General features: G+C 41.9%; 1 protein-coding gene across 1 annotated transcript in view; it reads left to right on the top strand.

Moving 5' to 3' along the window:
* Positions 1–20,545, top strand: part of SYNE1 (spectrin repeat containing, nuclear envelope 1) — a 644,155-nt gene that overhangs the window by 363,010 nt on the left and 260,600 nt on the right. Inside the window, exons 89-92 of the mRNA XM_006882743.1 lie at positions 2,498–2,692; positions 3,729–3,869; positions 18,918–19,085; positions 19,285–19,446. Coding sequence (XP_006882805.1) covers positions 2,498–2,692; positions 3,729–3,869; positions 18,918–19,085; positions 19,285–19,446 — 666 coding nt within the window. The remainder of the gene's footprint in view (positions 1–2,497; positions 2,693–3,728; positions 3,870–18,917; positions 19,086–19,284; positions 19,447–20,545) is intronic.

Genomic DNA, 20,545 nt, shown 5'->3' with positions numbered 1-20,545 from the left:
TCATTCAACTATTTGTACATGTTGTTTATTGATACATTGACTACGAGCCTCACATTGGAATAACACTCATCTATTTTCTCTCTCTTCTTTGCATTTCCATATTTTTCTCCTATACCACCTTGCCTTCTCAACTTTATCTTTAAGCAAATGTTGCCCCTTAGATCTTGTATTCAAGGTTCATTATTCTGAGGAGTAAGTTCCTCCCTGGTTTTATTGATCATCTTGTCAGTCTGTCTATTGTTTGTCTGGAAATTGAGTTGTAGTGGTAATTTCAGTGACTTGAAGGATGACTCAGACATAATCCCAGGGATCCTACCAGTCTCTTATCAATGCCAATATGTTTGGTCTTTTGGATAACTTTGAGTTTTGTTGCACGTTTCTTCCCCTCTGTTGTCTTTCACTATGATCCCTTGCAGAGCATCAGCCATGATGGCTGGGCACCATCTAGTTCTTCTGGTCTCTGGGTTGTGAAGACTTAAGTTCACATGATTCGTTGTTCCACTGGATTGATAGTCTTTTTCTTCACTTTGGGGTGTGAACAAAAAAGGTCAGTAGTGGCATCTTCAATGGCCATTCCCAAGTTTTTAAGACCCCTGCTGGTATTTACCAAAATAAGGTGTTGAGAAGTGGCTTTGTAGACTATGTTATGCCAATTGGCCATGCATGGTGTCATTGTTGTTGTTGTTGTTGTTGACTGTGGTTGAATCGAGCATGACTCATAGTGACCCTATAAAAAGACCTAAAGCCAGTCTACAACTATAGTTGTTTTTCAAAGTTCATAGAGTTTCCAGAGGCATGTTGTTTAGGAAGTGGATACCACCTATGCTTCCAAATAGTCAGACAAATATGCACATTATTTTAAAATCATTGACATTTTATGTTTTTTTAACAAATTACATTCTCTGCAAACTCTAAATGCTTTTCCAGAAAAGGAAATAGACTAATTATTCTGTATCTAGAATTGATATTTGAAATAAGTGCTCATTTTTATTTAATTAGAATGTGTGTCTGTTTTAAGCAAGGAAAGTATTACTTCAGTGTTTTAGAATTATTATTGAACAACTCTATAGCTGTTTTTAGAGGTCTGTGCTGTTCAGAATATAGTTTTTAAACACTGTACGTGTAATTTTTTATCAACACGGTGCTGCATAAAAACAATAAAAAAATCTATGTGGCATAAATAGATTTTTTTAAAGGTCGTAAATCTGTGGAATTCACAGCATGTATTTGAAATAAGGGAGCTCTCATGGCTGAGTGGCAAGAAGCTGTGCTGCAATCCTGAAGGCACGGGGTTTGAGGCCACCAGTCACTGTGGGAGGAGGATGAGCCATCTCCTCCCATGCGATTAACCGCCGCACACTTTTAAACTGAGGACCCGTTCTTAGACTGTGCTTATAGCTGTCATTTACGGCAACGTATTAACTGCCTCAGAAAATCCTCTGGAGGGTCCGCTATGGGCCATTTCCCACCCAATGGCAAACAACAACAACAATAACAACATATTTGAAATATACTTTAAAACATAAGGCAAATATTTTGAGTGTTTGGTAAAATTTTTGAAAACCACTCTCTGAAAACACTCTTTTTTCTTTAAAGAGAAAGGAAGCAAACCAACTTAAAGACTATTAAAGTGGAACCTGAAATTCAAGGCTGTGGTTTGGAGCATCAGGAAAAACTGACACATTAATGAAATATATATGCAAAAAAAATCAATGAACGTCAAGAATTTCATCTGGGGAAAATTGCATTAAAATTAAGGTTTAAATTGCATTAAAAAAATTAAGATTTGCATTTTTAGACCCCTATTGGTGTTCAGTTTGGATTAGCACCCTGGACTGCCAAGGGAATCACTAGTGGGTCAAATCCTCCAAGCACTCTGCTTCTTTAGATATTTATACGGTTGGAAGCCCTGCAGGGCGGTTCTACTCCACTCACCAGCTGTGGGTTTGGTTTTATACTTTGCATACCTTTTGGCTTATCGAGAGAAAATGAAACTAAACAAAAACCCATCTGGGTGGTCACAGGCTATGACAGGCAGTTTGCTGTAGGACCCTGTCTCTGCCACGCCTTTGAGATAAGAGCTGAGTGCTGCATTTTTGGAGTTAAACTCATCACATGACCTCATTTCCATGGCATGAACCAACTGGCAAATTTCAGATTCCTCAAGCTTTGTAGAGGAAGGTGCCAGCTCTTAATGTGAAGTAAGCTTCCGTCTGGGTGCAGGGCGATTAGAAAGCGGCGCCAACACAGCGCCGCCACCTTGTCACCAAGCGCAGGGCGCAGCACCGCCCCGCGCGCCCTGCCTGCGGTTTGCGCGCTGGAGATGCAGCGGGCCTGGCCTCTTCCCCATCCACATCCTGCCTCCCTGGCCGCTTAGCACTGCCCCGCCATCTCATTGGCTGCCCCGGAGCTCGTCGGCTGGGGAAGATGAATGCTACTAGTTCTGTTTCCTTCTGATGCTGCTCTGACACTCGGGGGAAAAACCATGTTTCCACAGGAGCTGGCTCAGAAAATCAAAGGCTACCAGGAACAGATCGCCTCACTGAATTCCAAGTGCAAGATGCTGACCATGAAGGCCAAACATGCCACCATGCTGCTGACGGTGACCGAGGTGGAAGGGCTGACGGAAGGCTCTGAGGACCTGGACGGGGAGCTCCTCCCCGCGCCCTCGGCCCATCCCTCTGTGGTCATGGTAAGATCAGTCCGGGCCCTCCCCTGGGGCGCGCTTTCTGACTGCACCCTGGTTTCTGCCTCTCGGCTCGCTCGCCTGGGCTCATTTTAGGGATCAGCCTTCAGAAACTGCAGATTCCATAGGAGCAGCAGTCTCCAGTAAACTCTCTTGGACAACATCTGGGCCCATAGCTAATCTTTGACATTGTAAACAGTGGCCTTTGAAAGGAAGCTGCAGGCTTGAGATGGTTGAATTACTTAGCATATCAAAGGGCTGCTTTACATTTGTTGATAATTTAGCAAGAATACAGGGAGGTTCAAAGCATTAGGAAAACATTTCTTTGCACATTTTCCTAGTTTTCTGAGAGAGCTAGGATCTTGAGGCATATATTTGTTTTCCAAGCTGCATCACCAGCCAGCTACATTGGTGCATGTATTCCTTTTCATAAGTGTTTCATATAATTTAGCAGAAAAGCTATCACTAGAAAAGTGTTTTGCTTTGGATTCTAAGAAACCAGCTCCACTAATTCCTATCCTACACCATTATTTCGCCATTCACTTCGCGTCAGAATGCAGTGGTCATTTTGGTAGCTGTTAACGCTTGCCATCATGTTTTGCACACGTGTGCCGAGCCTCAGGTAACATATGACCGGAACTGGCAATATGTTATTGCGGGGGGCAATTCTTTCCCTAGGATTTCTGGAAATTGAATGTTCACAAAAGACCAGGATTTAATTCAGCAGGCCCTTTTGAGTTGTCTATACACACAAACGGAAAGAAAAAAAGCAAAATGCCTTAGCGAAGTATTTAATCAAGAGCAAAACTCTGGAATATAAGTTACTCCCACTCTGTGTTTGTAGTACAAATAGTCCTTAGTATCATATTCCTTTAAGGACACATTTTAAATACTAACACCGAATTACTATGTCAAATTGAAATGTTGTTAACTGTCACCTTTGTTATATGATGAGTTGTGTTTTAACCTGTGCCTGACAAGGTCTTTTGTTGACATAGCTAACTGATTTTCCTGTCCTTCGGACTTACATTGTATGTGGCAGATGACTGCAGGTCGCTGTCACACTTTGCTGTCACCTGTCACTGAGGAGTCTGGGGAGGAGGGAACCAACAGTGAGATGTCCTCTCCACCTGCCTGTCGCTCCCCTTCACCCGTGGCTAATATAGATGCTTCTGTTAACCAGGTACCTCCTCCTTGGCATGCTCCCAGCTCTGCTCTCTGCAGGGATGCAAGACTCCATCTAAGCCCTTGTTAAACTGGGGGTAGGGGTCTCAAGCTTGGCCACAGCTGGTTATGGTGGAGTCCACCATTAGGTGCTGTATTTGCTCAGGCTGTGGTTGCCACTGGCCGGCCCTTCGTGGCTACTGAAAAGGAGAAGAGCAAAAATTAAACTCCTGCCCTCCAGTCGATTCTAGTTCAGAGCAACCTGGTAGAAATAGAACAGCCCCATAGTGGCCAACGCTGTAATCTTTGGAGAAGCAAAGATTAATCTCTGTGGAGCCTCTGGTGTGTTTGACTGCAGATCTTTCTGTGAAGAGCTGGGCTCTTAAACATTCAGCCACCAGGGTTCCTTGAGCCAATATCAGTTTGAGGAAACGCTCGTGGAGGGGTCTGTTTTCAGGTGTTGTGAGTTCAGTGTGAAATCATCTGGATGGAGTACTGCATCCTAAAAGAAGCGAGTGCCCGTGTCACCTTGTGAGACATTGCCGTTCACTGTTACCTTAACATTGAACATGGTTTTGATTTTTTTTAAAAAGACACTTAAATGCATATTTCAAAGGTGGAAAACATTCCTTCACCTGTCATGCTTTTTCTTCATTTACCAGTTGTGAGCCAACGTAAGGGTTGACAGCCTAGCCAGTGTGTCAGAATGCCTATGTAGATTTCAGATTCCTCAATTCCCATTCAGCAATTTGCAGCATTCACTCCTATTAAATGAGATGATACCATGTGTTGGAAGGCACTTGTAGCTTATGTTCAAAATAAACCCCTCTGCCAGCGAGTTGGTTCTGACTTAGAACGAGCCTGTCGGACAGTGTGGGACTTCTCCGTGGGGCTTTTAAGGGTCTAAGTCTTCACGGAAGCAGACTGCCTCATCTTCATCGCGGGCAACTGGGTTCAAAGCCCCATCCTTTTAGTTAGCAGTCAGATGCTTTAACCACAGTACCACTCAAGCTCCTTCTATATAAAGTATTGTTGTTGGCATTATGTGCCTTTAAGTTAGCTCTGAGTCAAAGTGGAATGAAACTTGCCCCCCCCCCCCTGAGCCATCCTCAACATACTTGGAGCACATTAATTATCAAACAAGTCTAAAACTCAAACTTACTGCGGTTGAGTCTTTGTTCTATGGAGTCACTGGTAGATTCAAACTGCCAGAGGGACCACCTTTGATTTAGTAATGCAACTTCCTATGAAGTATGACACCAGAACTCCCTGGATTAAGCTGCTGTTGTGTCCCGTCGAGTCAGGACTGACCCATAGCTGACCCTCCAGCGGGTTTTCAAAGGCAGTTAGTCACATCGGAGGAGATTGTCCATCCTACTCCCGCAGGGCAGCTGGTAGTCTCGAACCACATGCCTTTGGGATCGCAGCACAGCTTTTTTCCCACTAGGGCCACCAGAGCTCACATATTAAGTGATGATGTGTGTATTGTCAAGTTGGAACTGACCCATAGTTGACCCTCCAGTGGGTTTTCAGAGGCAGTTAATCATGTAGGAGGAGAATGTCCATCCTTCTCTTGATATTTAATATAGATTAATTATGAAATATTGATGATAAATATAGATTAATTATGAAATATTGATGTTGTTACAATATGCCTTCTCCTGATATATAAATATAGATTAATTATGAGGGGAGCTTTGGTGGCCTAGTGGCAAGGAGCTGCAACTACAATCCCAGAGGTGCACGGCTCGAATTCACCAGATGCTCTGCCGGGGAAGGAGGGACAATCTCCTCCTGTACCAGTCAGATCTGATTTGATGGTACCCTCACACAAAAAAATTTAAAAAAAAAATATAGATTAATTATGAAATATTGATTTTGTTGCAGTATGTCTTCAAGTCAGGATTGACTCATAGTTGATCCTCTAGCAGGTTTTGGAGATTTTAAATTGCACAGTGAAACCAAGCTGCTCCTTGGAGACGAGGATTTTGAAGCTATGTCTCACATAATTTGGGCATTGTTGGCCAGAGGAATTAGTCCTTGAAGAAAGACATCGTGCTCAGGAAAGTGGGGGGACAATGCAGGAGAGGAAGACCCTGGATGAAATGGATTGATACAATCACTGGGGCAATGGGGGCACATATGTCAGAGACAGTGAGATTGCCTCTGTTCAGAACTAGTGTGCATAGGGTCACTCTGAGTTGCAAGTGACTTGATGACAATGACAATAACAACAAATTGCATGAGAAGAGATTGCCCATCTTTCTCCCACAGAGAAACTGGTAGATTCAAACCCTCTACTTTTGGGTTGGCAGCACAACTCCTTACCCATTAGACCACCAACCAGAATTCCTTTAAATATAGATAATATTAATTTGTTATTTTTTAAAAAATAAGTTTTTTGTGAATTATATTGCATGGAATCTGTGTGTGTGTGTGTGTGTGTGTGTGTGTATGTGCGTGTGTGTACCGTCAAATCGGATCTGACTGGTACAGGAGGAGATTGCCCCTCCTTCTCCAGCAGAGCATCTAGTGGATTTGAACAGTGTACCTCAGGGATTGTAGTGCAGCTTCATGCCACTAGGCCACCAGAGCTCCCTTGCATCTTTTTAAAAGATGCCTTTGCAATAGTAATTTTTCTAAAAAGTGCACGTTAAAGACTATAAGAAGCCAAAATAATGGAAAATATACTTAAAAATTAAGTTACCACCAAAGGATACAAGAGTCAAAAGAAACTGAGAAGTGTCCTATAACTGCAAATGCTCCTCTGTAAGCCACATTGCAGATTAGTTGTGCTTTATTTCTGTGCTTAATCGTGTTTGCCTTTAATAAAAACATATTACTGGTGAATAACCTACCATAAATTAGAAAACACAAATCTTATCTATTAAATGTTAAACTAAATATTACAAGCATCTTCTTTCCACAATCTCTTGGTTAAATAAATTTCTATTTTAAATTGAAAGAATATTTTTGAAAAATTCCCAGATGAAAGTATGAGTAAAACAACTATGTTAAAATTTTGGAGTGTTACATTATTTACAATTTTGGGTACTATGCGGTGAGCAGGATACAGCCTTCTTAATGCCAATATATTTTCATAATTTTGCTAATTTTTTCTAAAGCATAATCCAGAGATGCATTAACTCTGTTAGTCAATGGTTTTGTGGGGTTGTGTTTTTTTTTTTTTGTTTATTTGTTTTGTTTTAAGGGAAGTAAAAAGGTTATAATTTAAGTAAGTAGAATACAATCACTTAGTCAAGATAGCTGCTGACATTAAGTCACATCATTTTCTATTTTAAAAGTGGATACTCTCAAAATAGTACTTATGTGATCAAGAGAAAACAAAGGTGATTAAAACTGCTAAGTTCTTGTTAGTGGCTGTCACATGGAGCGTAACTATGAAGAACAGATCTGAACCCTGTCCTATCCGGTGCATCCTCATTATTTCAAACATGATTTTTGCAGCAGTCACTGTGTCCATCTGTCTGACAAAAGGTCTTCCTCTCTTTCACTGACCACCCACCTTTCTCAACATGATGTTCCTCTCCAAGAAATAGCTTCTCCTAACATCACGCCTATGAAGCTTTGTCTCACATACTTCCAGCATGTTATTAGGAGAGACTATTTCTTGGAGAAGGACATCATGCTTGGGAAGGTGGATGATCAGAGAAAGAGAGGAAGACCTTTAACCAGGGCCTTGGTTGTATCACAGATGGTGAGGATGGCACAGGACAGGACCGGGTTCCGATCTATTATTCATAGAGTCACTATGAGTCGTACTGGACTCGATGGCATCTAACAACAATGCCTAACACAGTGATACTTCTAGGTAAAGCATTTCTTTTTTAGAAACAGGTGGCATAGCTCTAGGGAGTTATCAGTTCTTCCCTCCTTCACACCCTGAGCTCTTGTTGCCAGGTGCAGAATTGTGCTGGGAGCCAGAGCTGCAGGGGAGAACAAGGCAGCAAAGACCCTGGACAAAGATCTTAGAGTCCAGAGGGAAAGGTAGACGGGTATGACTTGGTAGTCATAACAAAACAGTGAGAGGAAATGAAAAAATTTTTTAAAAGGAGAAGTTTAGGCAACTGGGGAGGGTTGGGGTAACTGTTCTCTAATTTGAATTTAAAAATATATATTACTCATTCTTTGACATTCTATCTTGCACTGTAGTCACAGATGTTATTAGAGATATTTGGTTAGAGTCAGCTATTTGAAAGCTTATCCCGAGTTCTAAAAACTTCAAGTTAAATAATAAATCTTGACCTCGAGACCCATGTTGTAGAATAAAATGTACCTTTTCTAAAACTGTTCGTTTTACTGTTTCCTGTTATACAGTCTCTGTCGCTTTTTTTCCCTTTGACTAGTTCTCCTGATGCCACTATTCTTCCCTTCTCCTCAGCCCCCCTGCCCTTTCCTTTAACAGCTAAACAATAGAGATTAAAATACTAAGGAAGTGCACTCCCTTTTAAAAAATTACATTTCTACACATCTATTTCTTTCTCATCTGTTTTTATGTACTTTGCAAAAATGTTATGTGTTAATTTCTCTTTTTTTGCTCCCTGTTTTCTTGATTCTCATCTGTTTACCCTCAAAGATTGATTCTTTCTGTGTGTAAACCATTTCTCACTTCTCTATCCGTAGTCTTATACCATAACTGTGCTTTTGTTACTGACTTACGTCACTCAGCATACTTTGCTCTAATTTCATCAAGTGTGAGTTGGAAGGCTCCCTCTTACAAGGTCTCTTTCAACGTGCACGTGAAAGTTCTTTGCACATGAGAAAACGGGCAAATTATTTTACTTTGGTTGTAAACTTAATTAAATCCTGCAAGTATGATTGAGATTATGCTGCATTTTAATCCCAGGTTGACATCCCCCCCACCCCAATCACAGGAAATCATTAGTTAAATCACATTGTGACTTTAATCGGCTTATATTTAATCCAGCACATTAGGAGGGAAATGACTTTGTTTAGTTGAATCAGACAGCCTTTGCTACAGAACTGTTAAGAGGGGAAAGATTATGCTTAGTACTGTTCAAGTAACTCAGACTACTCCTTCCAGCTATGTTTTCTTCTTTGTTTTGTTTTTTACTATTATTACTCTTGTGTGTGTAGCATCAAATCAGATCTGACTGGTACAGGTGGAGATTGTCCCTCCTTCTTCAACAGAGCATCTGTTGGATTCAAACCACGCATCTCTGGGATTGCAGTTCAGCTTCTTGGCACTAGGCCACCAGAGCTCCCTTATTCCAGCTACATTTTTTTCTTATAGATATGTTAATGTTGTTGTTAGGTCTCTTCGAGGTTGAGTTCAGTATGACCCATAGTGACCATATGAACAACAATCTGAACTCTGTCCTAACCTATGCTATCTTCGTACTTCCTGACACACTAGAGCATGTTGCGGTAGTCACCTTATCAGTCCACCTGATTGAGGGTCTTCCTCTCTTTCGCTGACCCTCATGTCCCTCTCCAAGGAATAGCCCCTTCTACCAACAAAATGCTGGAAGAATGTGAGGTGAAGCCTCATCATCCTTGCCTCCAGAAAGAACTCCCGCTGCACCCTCTGCAAGCCGTATTTGTTCTCTTTACCGTCCATGGGATGTTCATTGCTTTTGTTCAACACCACAGCTCAAAGGCATCAATTCTTCTTCGGTCATCCTTATTCATTTTCTAGCTCTCACATGTATAGCTATGCAGAGTCGGTATAAGGAAATAAAAAATTTTAAAAATAGTGCAATATGACCAGTAATGCTTTGGACTTAGGTATTTTTTTTATGGAAATTGAGAAGGATGTTGAGACTCTTCTTACAGTGTAATCTTCAGACTCTAAACCCTGCACAGTCTTTGCACAGCTGGGCTGCACGGCTTCCAGGAGCAGCCAGAAATAGCTGCTGGAGGACATGGCAGCTGCTCAGAGGGCCTGTGCTGCTGCTTCTGTGCACAGATCAGCATTATGTAACTCCCAGATCCCACTCGCAGTTGGCGCCTTCAGGCCAAGATAACGCACCAGGGAAGCTTCTTTGGGGCTGGAGAGAGAAGCATCCCCAGAATTTGCTGCATCCTCTTGACCCCATTAGAGGCAACCTGGGACTTTGACGTCATGGAGAGGGGGAGAGGGGGAGAGGTTAGGAAAGGGTTGTAGTGTAATGGGTAGATCAGAATCACTGTGAACCCAGCAATTCTTTGTAGCTCCTGGAATGTGCCTCAGGCACTCCTTTGTAAACAGGAAACAATGTTACTTAATACACACAATTATGAAAATGAAATATGAAGCTGATCATGCTAATAGCTACCTGTTTCTCTAACGTATTTCCTTAGGAGTCTCCTGTGAAATAGAACGTACTAGATTTAGGCACGTAACCGGTAAGAAAGAGATTTCTCACCTTGATGTACTGTGCCAATTAGGGCTCTTGTTGAATACATGAAACAACCCTCAGGGAAGGCTAATTGACAAGTAAAAGCAAAGCAACACTGATACATTTTCCAATCTTTTTGAGAAACTGGAACTGGTCATTCCTGTGTGATATGCACCAGACACACATGAATACATGCATTTGCGCACATGAAGACACACACACACACACACACACACACACACAGAGGTACCAGTTTTTTAAAATTGAGTGACTTTTAATGTTCCGAATTTGGAATTTCTTTTTTAACAAATTGGACTTACTCTAGCTCTTTCATGGAATGCCATGATTCACAGTTGTTGTTGTTAAGTGTCGAGTCGTTGATGACTCATAGTGACCCTATGAACGAAAGACCTGAACACTTGTATAACGTTAATCATTTTTCCAAGTTCATACAGTTTCCAGAGGCAAGCTATTTTGGAAGTTGGTGCCACTCCTGCTTCTTGTTTTAATCTGGAAGCTCCACCAAACACTGTCCACCATGGGTAACCATTATCACATTTGACACATCAGTGTCACAGTGTTCAGTTTCACAGCAACTACGAGTTACCTCTGTACAGCAAATAGACAAAGCAGTGCTATGCCACTTATATTCATAGTAAAGATTTCATTTATGATTTCTACAAGATCCACAGACAGCTTTTTGTTTTCCCTTATGGACTGCAATAGTCTTACTTTCTCTGTGTATAAAATATTAGAGTTTACAAGAGTGTTTTTAACCTGCATCATTATGAACAGCTGGGCCTGTCTGTTATTTGCCAGACACTCTAATGTGCTCAGGATCAAAGATTAAAGGCGCTGCACAGTCTTAAAGGGAGCTTACAGGCCTGTGTGAGAACTGACAGACTGTTATAACAGACAGTGTGACAAATGTCATCATGGAGGCAAGTACCTGGAGTTAGGAAAGGACAGAGAATAAGCCCCTGGGCCAGGCTGGGCCCGCTCTGGGCCAATGATGGCAATTTTTAGTCTTAAGGGAGGAGCATAGATTAGCTCCTTTGGAATACACTGGGATGATGTTTGATCTCCAGGCAAAAGGGACACTATGTGGGAAGGTGTGGAAGCAAGGTGAAGAAATGGACTGTCAAACACGCTCAAAGTTAAAGGAAGGGGAGAAATGAGGCTGAGAAGGATGCAGGATGCACACTAGGAATGTCACACGAGAATGTTTGCATCTTAAACCAAAGCTGATAATTACCCATAGAAGCAAATGAACGTGTCCAGTTAGCAGTTGTCCTCAGACTGAGAATTGGAGCAAGTTATTCTAAATTAAAGCAGGCCAGGGAGTGGAATGGGAAAGTCAAGTCAGTAAAGCTTCTTAGGAACCAGAGTTGGGGACTCTCCTGCTGGTCCATGTGGGTGAACTACATGAGGGAACCGGGTGAGTGTGGCCGCGTCTCCTCTGCAGGGGCCGCTGTGGGTGCGCAGACATGGAGTCTAGTGTTACTGCCCCGTCTCGTAGTTAAGAAACATGGTGTATCTCAATTTTTCTAAAATCTCTCTACCTTAGTAACCCACAGCTACTGCATCTAAACAGAAAGATAAAATAACAATTAAAATATTGTTTACGCCAAGTCAAAAGTATACAGGCCAGAGGTAGCCTGTAGTTGATTGCTGTTGTGTTGAGTACAACTCATGGTGACTCTATGAACAAAAGACCTAATGCCTTTCCATAACTATTGTCATTTCTACAAGTTCATAGGGTTACCAGAGACATGTGGTTTAGGAAGTGGATGCCACTCCTGCTTCCAAACCTGTTTTACAATCTGGGAGCTCCACCAAACACTGTCCACATTGGGAAACCATTATGATATTTGATATCAATGTATTTGATATCCCAATGGAACAAGGTTCAGCATCACAGCAAAACCAGATTACTTCATACAGCACACTGACGAAGAGTGATGTGCAAAGTGGAATAGTGTTCCTCCAGATATAACAGCACTAGTTTAATTTAGCAGTGGTTAAGTGTTGTCCAGTTGAATATGACTCAGAGTAAGCTTTGCAAAAAAGACTTGAACAAGCCTACAGGCTCAATTGGCAAACTTTGAATTTGAAAGTGGTAACCATAATTAGAACTAGTACCAGTAATTATAATTCGAACCATGTGGCTTTGGGATTGCAGTTCAGTTTCTTACACTAGGCCACCAGAACTCCCTAGTCATCTTTATTGAAGCAGTGTAGGGTCAGAGAGAGTTGTTATGTGCCATCAAGTCATCTGCAACTCATAATGATCCTATGTACAACAGCCCAAACCCTGCTCTATCCCGATTACCCCCATGATGGAATCCATCTCATCAGGTCTTCCTCTCCTGCACCGTCCCTCCACCCTCCCAAGAATGACGTCCCTCTCCAAGGACTCGTCCGTCCTTGCAACATCTCCAAAGTGTGTAAGATGAAGCTTCAGAATCCTTGCCTCCAAGGAGCAGCCTGGCTTCACCCTCTCTAGGATGAACTTGTTTGTTCTCCTAGCAGTCCATGATATATTCAGTACTCTTCTCCAGCACCACAGCTCAAAGGAATTAACTCTCTTATCATCCCTACTCATTGTCCAACTCTCTGATGCATAGCAAATAATTGCAAAGACCATGGCCTGTATCAGGAGCACCTTAGTCTCCAGACTGACATCGTTGCTCCTCAGTACCTTGTGGAGGTCTGTGAGAGCTGGCTTTCGTAATGCAATTTGTCTTTTAATTTCCTGGCTGCTGGTACCAAGAGTGTTGATTGTGGAGCCAAACAAACTGAAGCTGTAAATTGATACCACAGGTAGACTGTTGTTGTGGTTGTTAGATGCTACCGAGTTGGTTTCAGTTCACAGAAACCCTGTGTACGACAGAGAGAAACCCTTCCCGGTCCTGCTCCCTCCTCACAATTAGTGCTGTATTTGAGCTCTTCGTTGTGGCCAAAGTGATGGTCTGTCTCACTGAGGGGCTTCCCCTTTCTTGTTTACCCCGTACTTAAACAAACATGATGCCCTTTTCCAGGACTAGTTCATCTTGATAACGTCACCAGAGTATATAAGACAAAGTCCTGTTTGCATTGTTTCTAATAAACATTCTGACTTCTTCCAAGCAGAAGTGCTTCTTCCAAGGAAGATTTGTCCATCCTTTTGGAAGTTCATGATGTGTTTAATATTCTTCCCCAAAGCCATAAGTGAAAGACATTGAGTCTTCTTCAGCCTTCCTCACCCACCATCCAGCTTTCAGACACAGCTATCATTGAAGCTGGCTTGGATCATGCACATCTTAATACTCAAAATGACGCTTTTTTAGCACAGTCAAAAAATTTTCTGCATCAAGTTTGTTCATTGCAATGTGTATACATCATTTCATGTTTTTGGACGGGTAGAAGTTTCCACATGATCTTTGTAATTTTTTTCTTTGTATCATTTTCTCCTCATTTACTTCCTTTGGGAATGTTGAGTTTATTTTATTATTTGTGTGTGTGTGTGTGTACTGTCAAATATTATCTGACAGTACAGGAGGAGATTGTGCCTCCTTCTCCAGCAGAGCATCTGGTGAATTCGAACCATGTATCTCTGGGATTGCAGTGCAGCTTCTTGCCACTAGGCCACCAGAGCTCCCTGGGAATGTTGAGTTTAAATAGCTTGTGGAATATGATTGTGTAATCAGCTCTGTGAGTGTAAAAGAGTATGAAATATACCAGTGTAGAAAGAAAAGGCAGAAATGCAACTACAAGAGGGAAAGGTTGAATCATTAGAGATATGAAGAGAAAGGAAAGTATTTTCAAGGAGACATGGTCAGTGATGCCAGGAGGTAAGTTAGGTGAGGGCTAAAAAGAATTATTTAATATCATATGCAAGAAGCCACTGGTGATGGCAGTATGAGAAAGAGCAGTGGAGTCATGGGCTGGAAGTCCCTCATGGATTCAGAAGGTGAGAAGGTTGAGACATTGATTACAAAGTGTCATTTTCAGAAATTGGATTGTAATATAAGGGGGAGAAAAGTCAGAAATGATTAGTTATGTGCAAGTCTGTTCTTTCACTTTGTGAGGCCTCGTTGTGTTGCCCTCACTATTGGTATGTGGGCTGCTCTAATGTGTGCTAGCCTTCAAAAGCTAAAGAAAAGACAGTGTGCAGATGTTCTCAGTATCTGACTTGACTTAACTGGTAAGGAGAAATCAATGGAGGGGCAAGGAAACAACATAAATGCACCAAGCTCTTTGAAAAAGCGAAGCGCATGGGATCCTGGAGGTAGAGGGAGAGATTGCCCACGAATGAGGTGGCCAGCAGGAATGACCGGAGGGTGACGACAACTCTGCACAGACCTCTGGAAATTTGAGAAAGATATGTGCAGATATACATGCATGTTCATGTGTGGGTGCGTGTGTGAGATGTGTGTGAACGTCAACATGTACTGAAGTGTGCTCATGTATGTGACTGTATGACTTTGTATTGGTGCATTTATGCATCCACGAATTTCTGGGTGTAAACACAGTTGCACGTGTACATGTTGAAGTGGGCATGTGGGCTCACACCTGCATATATACTTATGCACGTGTGTTCATGTGTGAATTGTCTGTGTAAGTATGCACACGTGCCTCTCCATGTGCATGTACGTGTGCCTGTGTGTGTACAGGTGCACTCAGGAAAGTCAGCTTAGAGTAAATCATGGTTGAGATCTTCCAGGAGAATGACGTGATGGGTAAAAGGAGCAAGAAGAGGAAAGGTGACAGCATGAGAGAGGGTTCAGGCATGGCTAGAGGTCCAGGAGGGGAGGACCATTTCAATGACGTTAGGATATTGTATTCAAGGTTAGGAAGGACCGGAGTGGAGTGGGTGTGAGCAATGATTGATAGGAGATGATCAAGGATCTGAGAATCCCAAGGGAATTCACCACTGAGGGTGACACTGTCAGGGAAAGGAAAACGTGAGGACTTATCTGGAAGCCTCAGCAGCTGCAACAGTAGAAATTCACTGTTTATAATCAAAGTAACACAATGGTATACAGATGAGGAAACTAACACACAGGCTGTTGGTGACTTGCATTCAGTTATTTTTATCCCTTCTGTTATAAGAAACGTTGTTGTTACTGCTGCTATGTGCATATGTGTAGATTGTTGGAATGGCATAGCTGCTGAAGGAAAGAATTCCAAAGAGACCCTCAGATGGTCTGACCCCCGTGAACCTGTTCCACATGGTTACCTGCTTCTGCCCTTCACAGCCCCAGCACACCAGACCCTTCCATTGGTTTCTTAGGCAGTGCTTTAGGGGTCTCCCTTTTTCCTTCTTTTTTTTAATCTACTATCTTTTATCATCATCATCACCATCATTATTATTATTATTAATTTTAATGAATATTTACAGATACTTTGGATTTCCATTCATTTGTTATTGCACTTTTCTCCCTGTCCACCCCTCCCCGCAGGTCGCTCTTTGAAAAGTAAAAGAAAAATTCCTTCATTGTTAGACATCCTTCCCCCCAAATCCATTCCACTATGCAGCCTTCGTTCTAGACTCCTGTCATGACAATAATACCTAATTACATATTTCTTTTAAACAGTTCTTCCCTTATCTGTTTTATTGTAGTATACATAATTTATCCCATCTTTCTCAGTCTTACCCCAACAGCAATGGCAGTCCTGTTTTACAACAGTGGCACTATGCAGTATTTGTCCTTTTGTGACTGAGATATTTTTCTTAGCATAATGTCCTCCAGGGCTACCCATTTTGCATAGTATTTCATGAGTTCCTTGTTTTTCAATGCGGCGTAGTATTCCGTTGTGTGAATATACCAGAGCTTCTCTATCCATTCATTTGTTGACCAGCCGGCACTTGGGTTGTTTCCAACTCTTTGCTATTGTGAACAAAGCCACAATAAACATGGGTTTGCATCTCTTTTTCTTTTTTAAATATCCTGTATTTGGGATTTTCTTTAACACTTTCTACCAAAACACTTTTCAGTAGGTCTCCAGAGCATTAAATTAGCATAACCTAAAAAATTAGCATGATTATCTTCATCAATACAACTGTAAAATGAGTAATCTTTATAGTAGCAATTTCTAGATGGTAAACATTATATCCAAATTGAGGCACTAATCAGAGACATAACCATATAGACAACCTAAAATACATTAATTAGATATTTTACTGTGGTAAATATTATCAGTATATATAAGTTACTCCTTGGAGGCGAGGATTTTGAAGTTCCATCTCCCCTATTTTTAGGCACGTAGCCAGAAGGGACCAGTCCTTGGAGAAGTTTATTATGCCTGGAAGGGTGGAGGGACAGCGCAGGAGAGGAAGACCCTGGAGGAGATGGCCTGACACAATAAGTAGGATAATGAGGATAGGTGTGTAGAAGTCAATGAGACTGGCTCAGGATAGAGCAGGGTTCAGAGCTATTGTGCATAGGGTCTCTTTGAATCACAAGTGACTCAACAGCACACAACAACATTTCTTAAAACAGAAGGGATACAAAGAACTGAAAAAAATACCCTTTCGTGATCTCTTGTGCTTCCAGTAATTGCATGGAAAGAAATTTTTGTCTTTCTTAGTGTACTTTTATTTTCCCTATTAATATCATACATGATCTAAAATTAAGAGAGCTCTGGTGGTATAGATCATAGGAAGCCATGCTGCTCACCCAGAGACTGTGCTTCTCAGACAGTTTGAATCTTTCAGTGACGGCCTGGGAGAAAGATGAGCGTTCTCCTCCCAATCCTTATACAGCCTCAGCAGCCCACTGGAGGCGCAGCTGTGAGTTGAATGGACGTGTTTCTAAAACTATTGTCATTCGGTGCTGTCGAGTCACCTACTACTCTTGCAACTCTGTGAACAACAGATCTGAACGTTGCCCTCTCCTGTGCCATCCTCACGATCTCTGTCACGTCCAAGCCCTTTTTGATAGTCCCCGTGACAATCCATCTCATTGAGGGTCTTCCTCTTTTACGAACCTTTCCTAGCAGGATGTCTGTCTCCAAGGATTGATAACACCTTAAAATGTGCCCAAAGCGAAACAGAGTTTTGCCATCCTTGCCCCTAAGAAACACTCCATTATACTTCTTCAAGACAGCTTTGTTGATTATTTTGATAGCCCATGATAGATACAATGCTTTTCCTCAGCACCGCTATTCAAAGATATATATTATTCTTCGGTCTTCCTTTTTCACTAATTTTTAGATGCATACAAATCAACTGACAATGCCACGGCTTGCATTCGGCGTACCTTACTCTTTAAGCAGGCATCCTTGCTTTTTGGAGTTTTGGAGAGATCCTAGGCAGCAGATTTCCCCAGTGCAGCACAGCTTTGGATTCCTTGACTGCCGCTATCGTGTGTTGATTGAGGATCCAAGTAAAATGGAATTGTCAACAACCTTAATGTTTTTTACATCTGTCATGATGTTGCCTGTTGGCCCGGTGGTGAGGATATTTGTTTTCTTAATGTTGAGATGTAACCCATTTGGAAGGATAGGGTTCTTGATCTGTAGCACTTGATTAAGTGTTTTGTCTTACAGAACTAAATTTATTTTTATTTTTATGTAAAATTCAAATATGTAATTTCTATAGATGTGCAAGTAATAAAATCTGGGCACAACAGAAAAAAAAACAGCTAGCTATAGAGTTAATTTTATATAAAACAAGTATTCTTGAATTATCCAAACCCTCAATCTAGATATTAAATAGTATTTTATTAAATAGATAAATAAGATTTTCCTTTTTTTGGTATTGGAGTCCCTGGATGGTACAAGTGGTTAACAGCCTAAACTGCTAATTAAATGCTCTGCAATTCAAGTTCACCCAGATGTTACTGCGAAGAAAGGTCTGGCCGTCCGCTATCCCCAAATCAACCACTTAAAACCCTATGAACCCACCAAAGAGATCTCTTGAATTTTTCCGACAACCAAACCTTAGATTTAGTCAGGAGTTTGAATTGGCTGGGGGGAGGAAAATAACTGCATTGAACAGTACGTTTATTTAGGAACAACATGATCAAATTGACAACAGCAACTCAAAAGATTCGGTGACACTCTTCAGACGCTGAGTTTGTGTTAATGGAGGATGAATGATTGTACAACGTGAAGAGTGCAGTCTGTCTCACTGAATTGTACGTAGAGACATGGCTGAGTTGGTGTATGTTTTGCTGGATACATTCCAACAAAAGCAAAATGAGCACTTTTTTGAATTGCAAAAACAAATAAAACTATGGGGTGCAGTTGTACTCTCCGACTCACGGGGGCGCCATAACTCAGAATCAACTCTCTGGCACTTGGGTTAGGTTTTTCCATTCTATTGTTTACTAAATCTTTAAATATTAGTATACCCTTGATATCCTATGTGTTTGTGTCTCAAAAAAAAAAAAAGGAAAAGAATGCATTTTGGCCACATAAAATATTAGAAAAGCTACTTATGTAAACCAAAATTCCCTAGCAATCAAAATGTGCTTTTGATAAAGTGGGATTTAACCTTTCGTTCTCCTTGTTCCATGAATTGGCCAGTTGTACAAGCTTCCAGCCCTCGACTAGCAGGGCTGTGAAAGTTTCTTTTCTACCTGACAAAGTATAGCCAGTGCATGTAAGAAAGACAAGTCGGTGGTCAATGCATCTTGTCTACTTGACGTAGAAGCCAGAGCCTGTTAGTGCAGATACCACCTTCCTTCTCAATGCAGTGCTGTGCTTTGCACTCACAGGACATTGCTTATTACCAAGCCTTGTCTCCTGAGAGGTTGCAAACAGAGGCAGCAAAGATTCACCCGAGTGCAGCCTCCTCCCCGGAGTTCTATGAGCCGGGACTGGAGTCCTCCACCACGGCCAAGCTGGACGACTTGCAGCGTTCCTGGGAGACCCTCAAGAATGTGGTAAGTCTGCACAGGAGGGCTTTTTGAGCCCACCGCACCTCTTAGCTGTTCTCTGATGAAATGCATGCGTGGAGTTGACACATCATGCACTGCCTCTGTTGAGCCACCGAGGTAAAAGCAGTGAGGAAACATGTTGTAACCCGGAAGATAAGGAACTCAGAAACCTTTACTCATGCCCCCTGTTCCTTCTCTGCTCTAGATCAGTGAGAAGCAGCGGACACTCTACGAAGCTTTGGAACGCCAGCAGAAGTACCAGGACTCGCTTCAGTCCATCTCCACGAAGATGGAGGTCATCGAGATGAAGCTGAATGAGGGCCTGGAGACTGGCAAGAGTCCCGAGAGCCAGATGGCTGAGCATCAGGTAAAAATAGCCATGACTTCAGTTTCCTGTGGGATTAAATAGGTGTGCTCTTTTGACAGGTCAGCGTGCCAGGCATGTGTGTAAGAGATTAAGTTATATTTTTTTTTTAAATGTTTCATTTCTCACAGAATAAACAAGATTCCAAGTGGTGATTGATTTGGCCCCTGCTCTGGGGAGGGAGCTGAGAGGGAAATACAGATTCAAGTGTTGCTTCTAATTAAAGATGTCTACTTGGCACGGATGTTGCTTTTTCAACTTAGAATACATAAAGCATATTTCCTGATGGTTGCTGAATTATTCCGGCTGTGCTGTATTTTAGAATAAAGTGTAGCTCAGAGCTATCTTGTCTGGATATTGTTTTAGGAAATAGAGCCAGCATGCCCAAGTGCCTCACCAGAGTATGTGATAGTTTAAGCCTCAAACACCAGGGGCCAAAGAAGCAGGGGATGAATATGGCATCTCCAATTGGCATCACCATCAGAAGGGATGGCCTCAGTAGCCACTGCCAACATCTGCAGTTTGTCTGCTAACAACATCTTGTGATCTGGCCTGACTTGAATTCTTTTAGAACAGTTTCAGAAACCGGGCAGTGCTTCAGCTGCACATGAGAAGCAAAACTAACTGGGGTGGGGGGAGTGGGAATGAAAACCTAGCTAGTGCTTTAACAATACTCTCAAGTGTGTTGTAATCTCGCAATCAGATGTAAATGGTGCAATTGTGTGTCACCTAAATAGTCCAAGTCGCTGTGATGTGGGGAACGTCCTGCCTGCTGTCAGCCCCACTCAAGAAGCATGTGACAAGCCAAGCCTGTGAAAGGCTCTGGGAGAGAGAGTGGATCAATAGATAGATAGATAAACAGATGATAGATAGAATGATAGATGACAAATAGATGGCAGATAGGTAAAGATGACATTTAGATAAGGTAGATAGAGAAAAGTGCACACACACGCCTAATCTTAATACATGACTTTTAAAAAAAATTTTATTATTTTGTGTGTGTGTACCATCAAATTGGATCAACCCCACTCAAGAAGCATATGACAAGCTAAGCCTGTAAAAAGGCACTTGGAGAGAGAGAGGGGATAGATAGATAGATAGA

Source organism: Elephantulus edwardii, unplaced genomic scaffold (genome assembly GCF_000299155.1).
Source record: "Elephantulus edwardii isolate Elephantulus edwardi_28Jun2011 unplaced genomic scaffold, EleEdw1.0 scaffold00024, whole genome shotgun sequence".
NCBI classification, from domain to species: Eukaryota; Metazoa; Chordata; class Mammalia; order Macroscelidea; family Macroscelididae; genus Elephantulus; species Elephantulus edwardii.
This window is presented reverse-complemented; position numbering and strand designations above follow the sequence as displayed.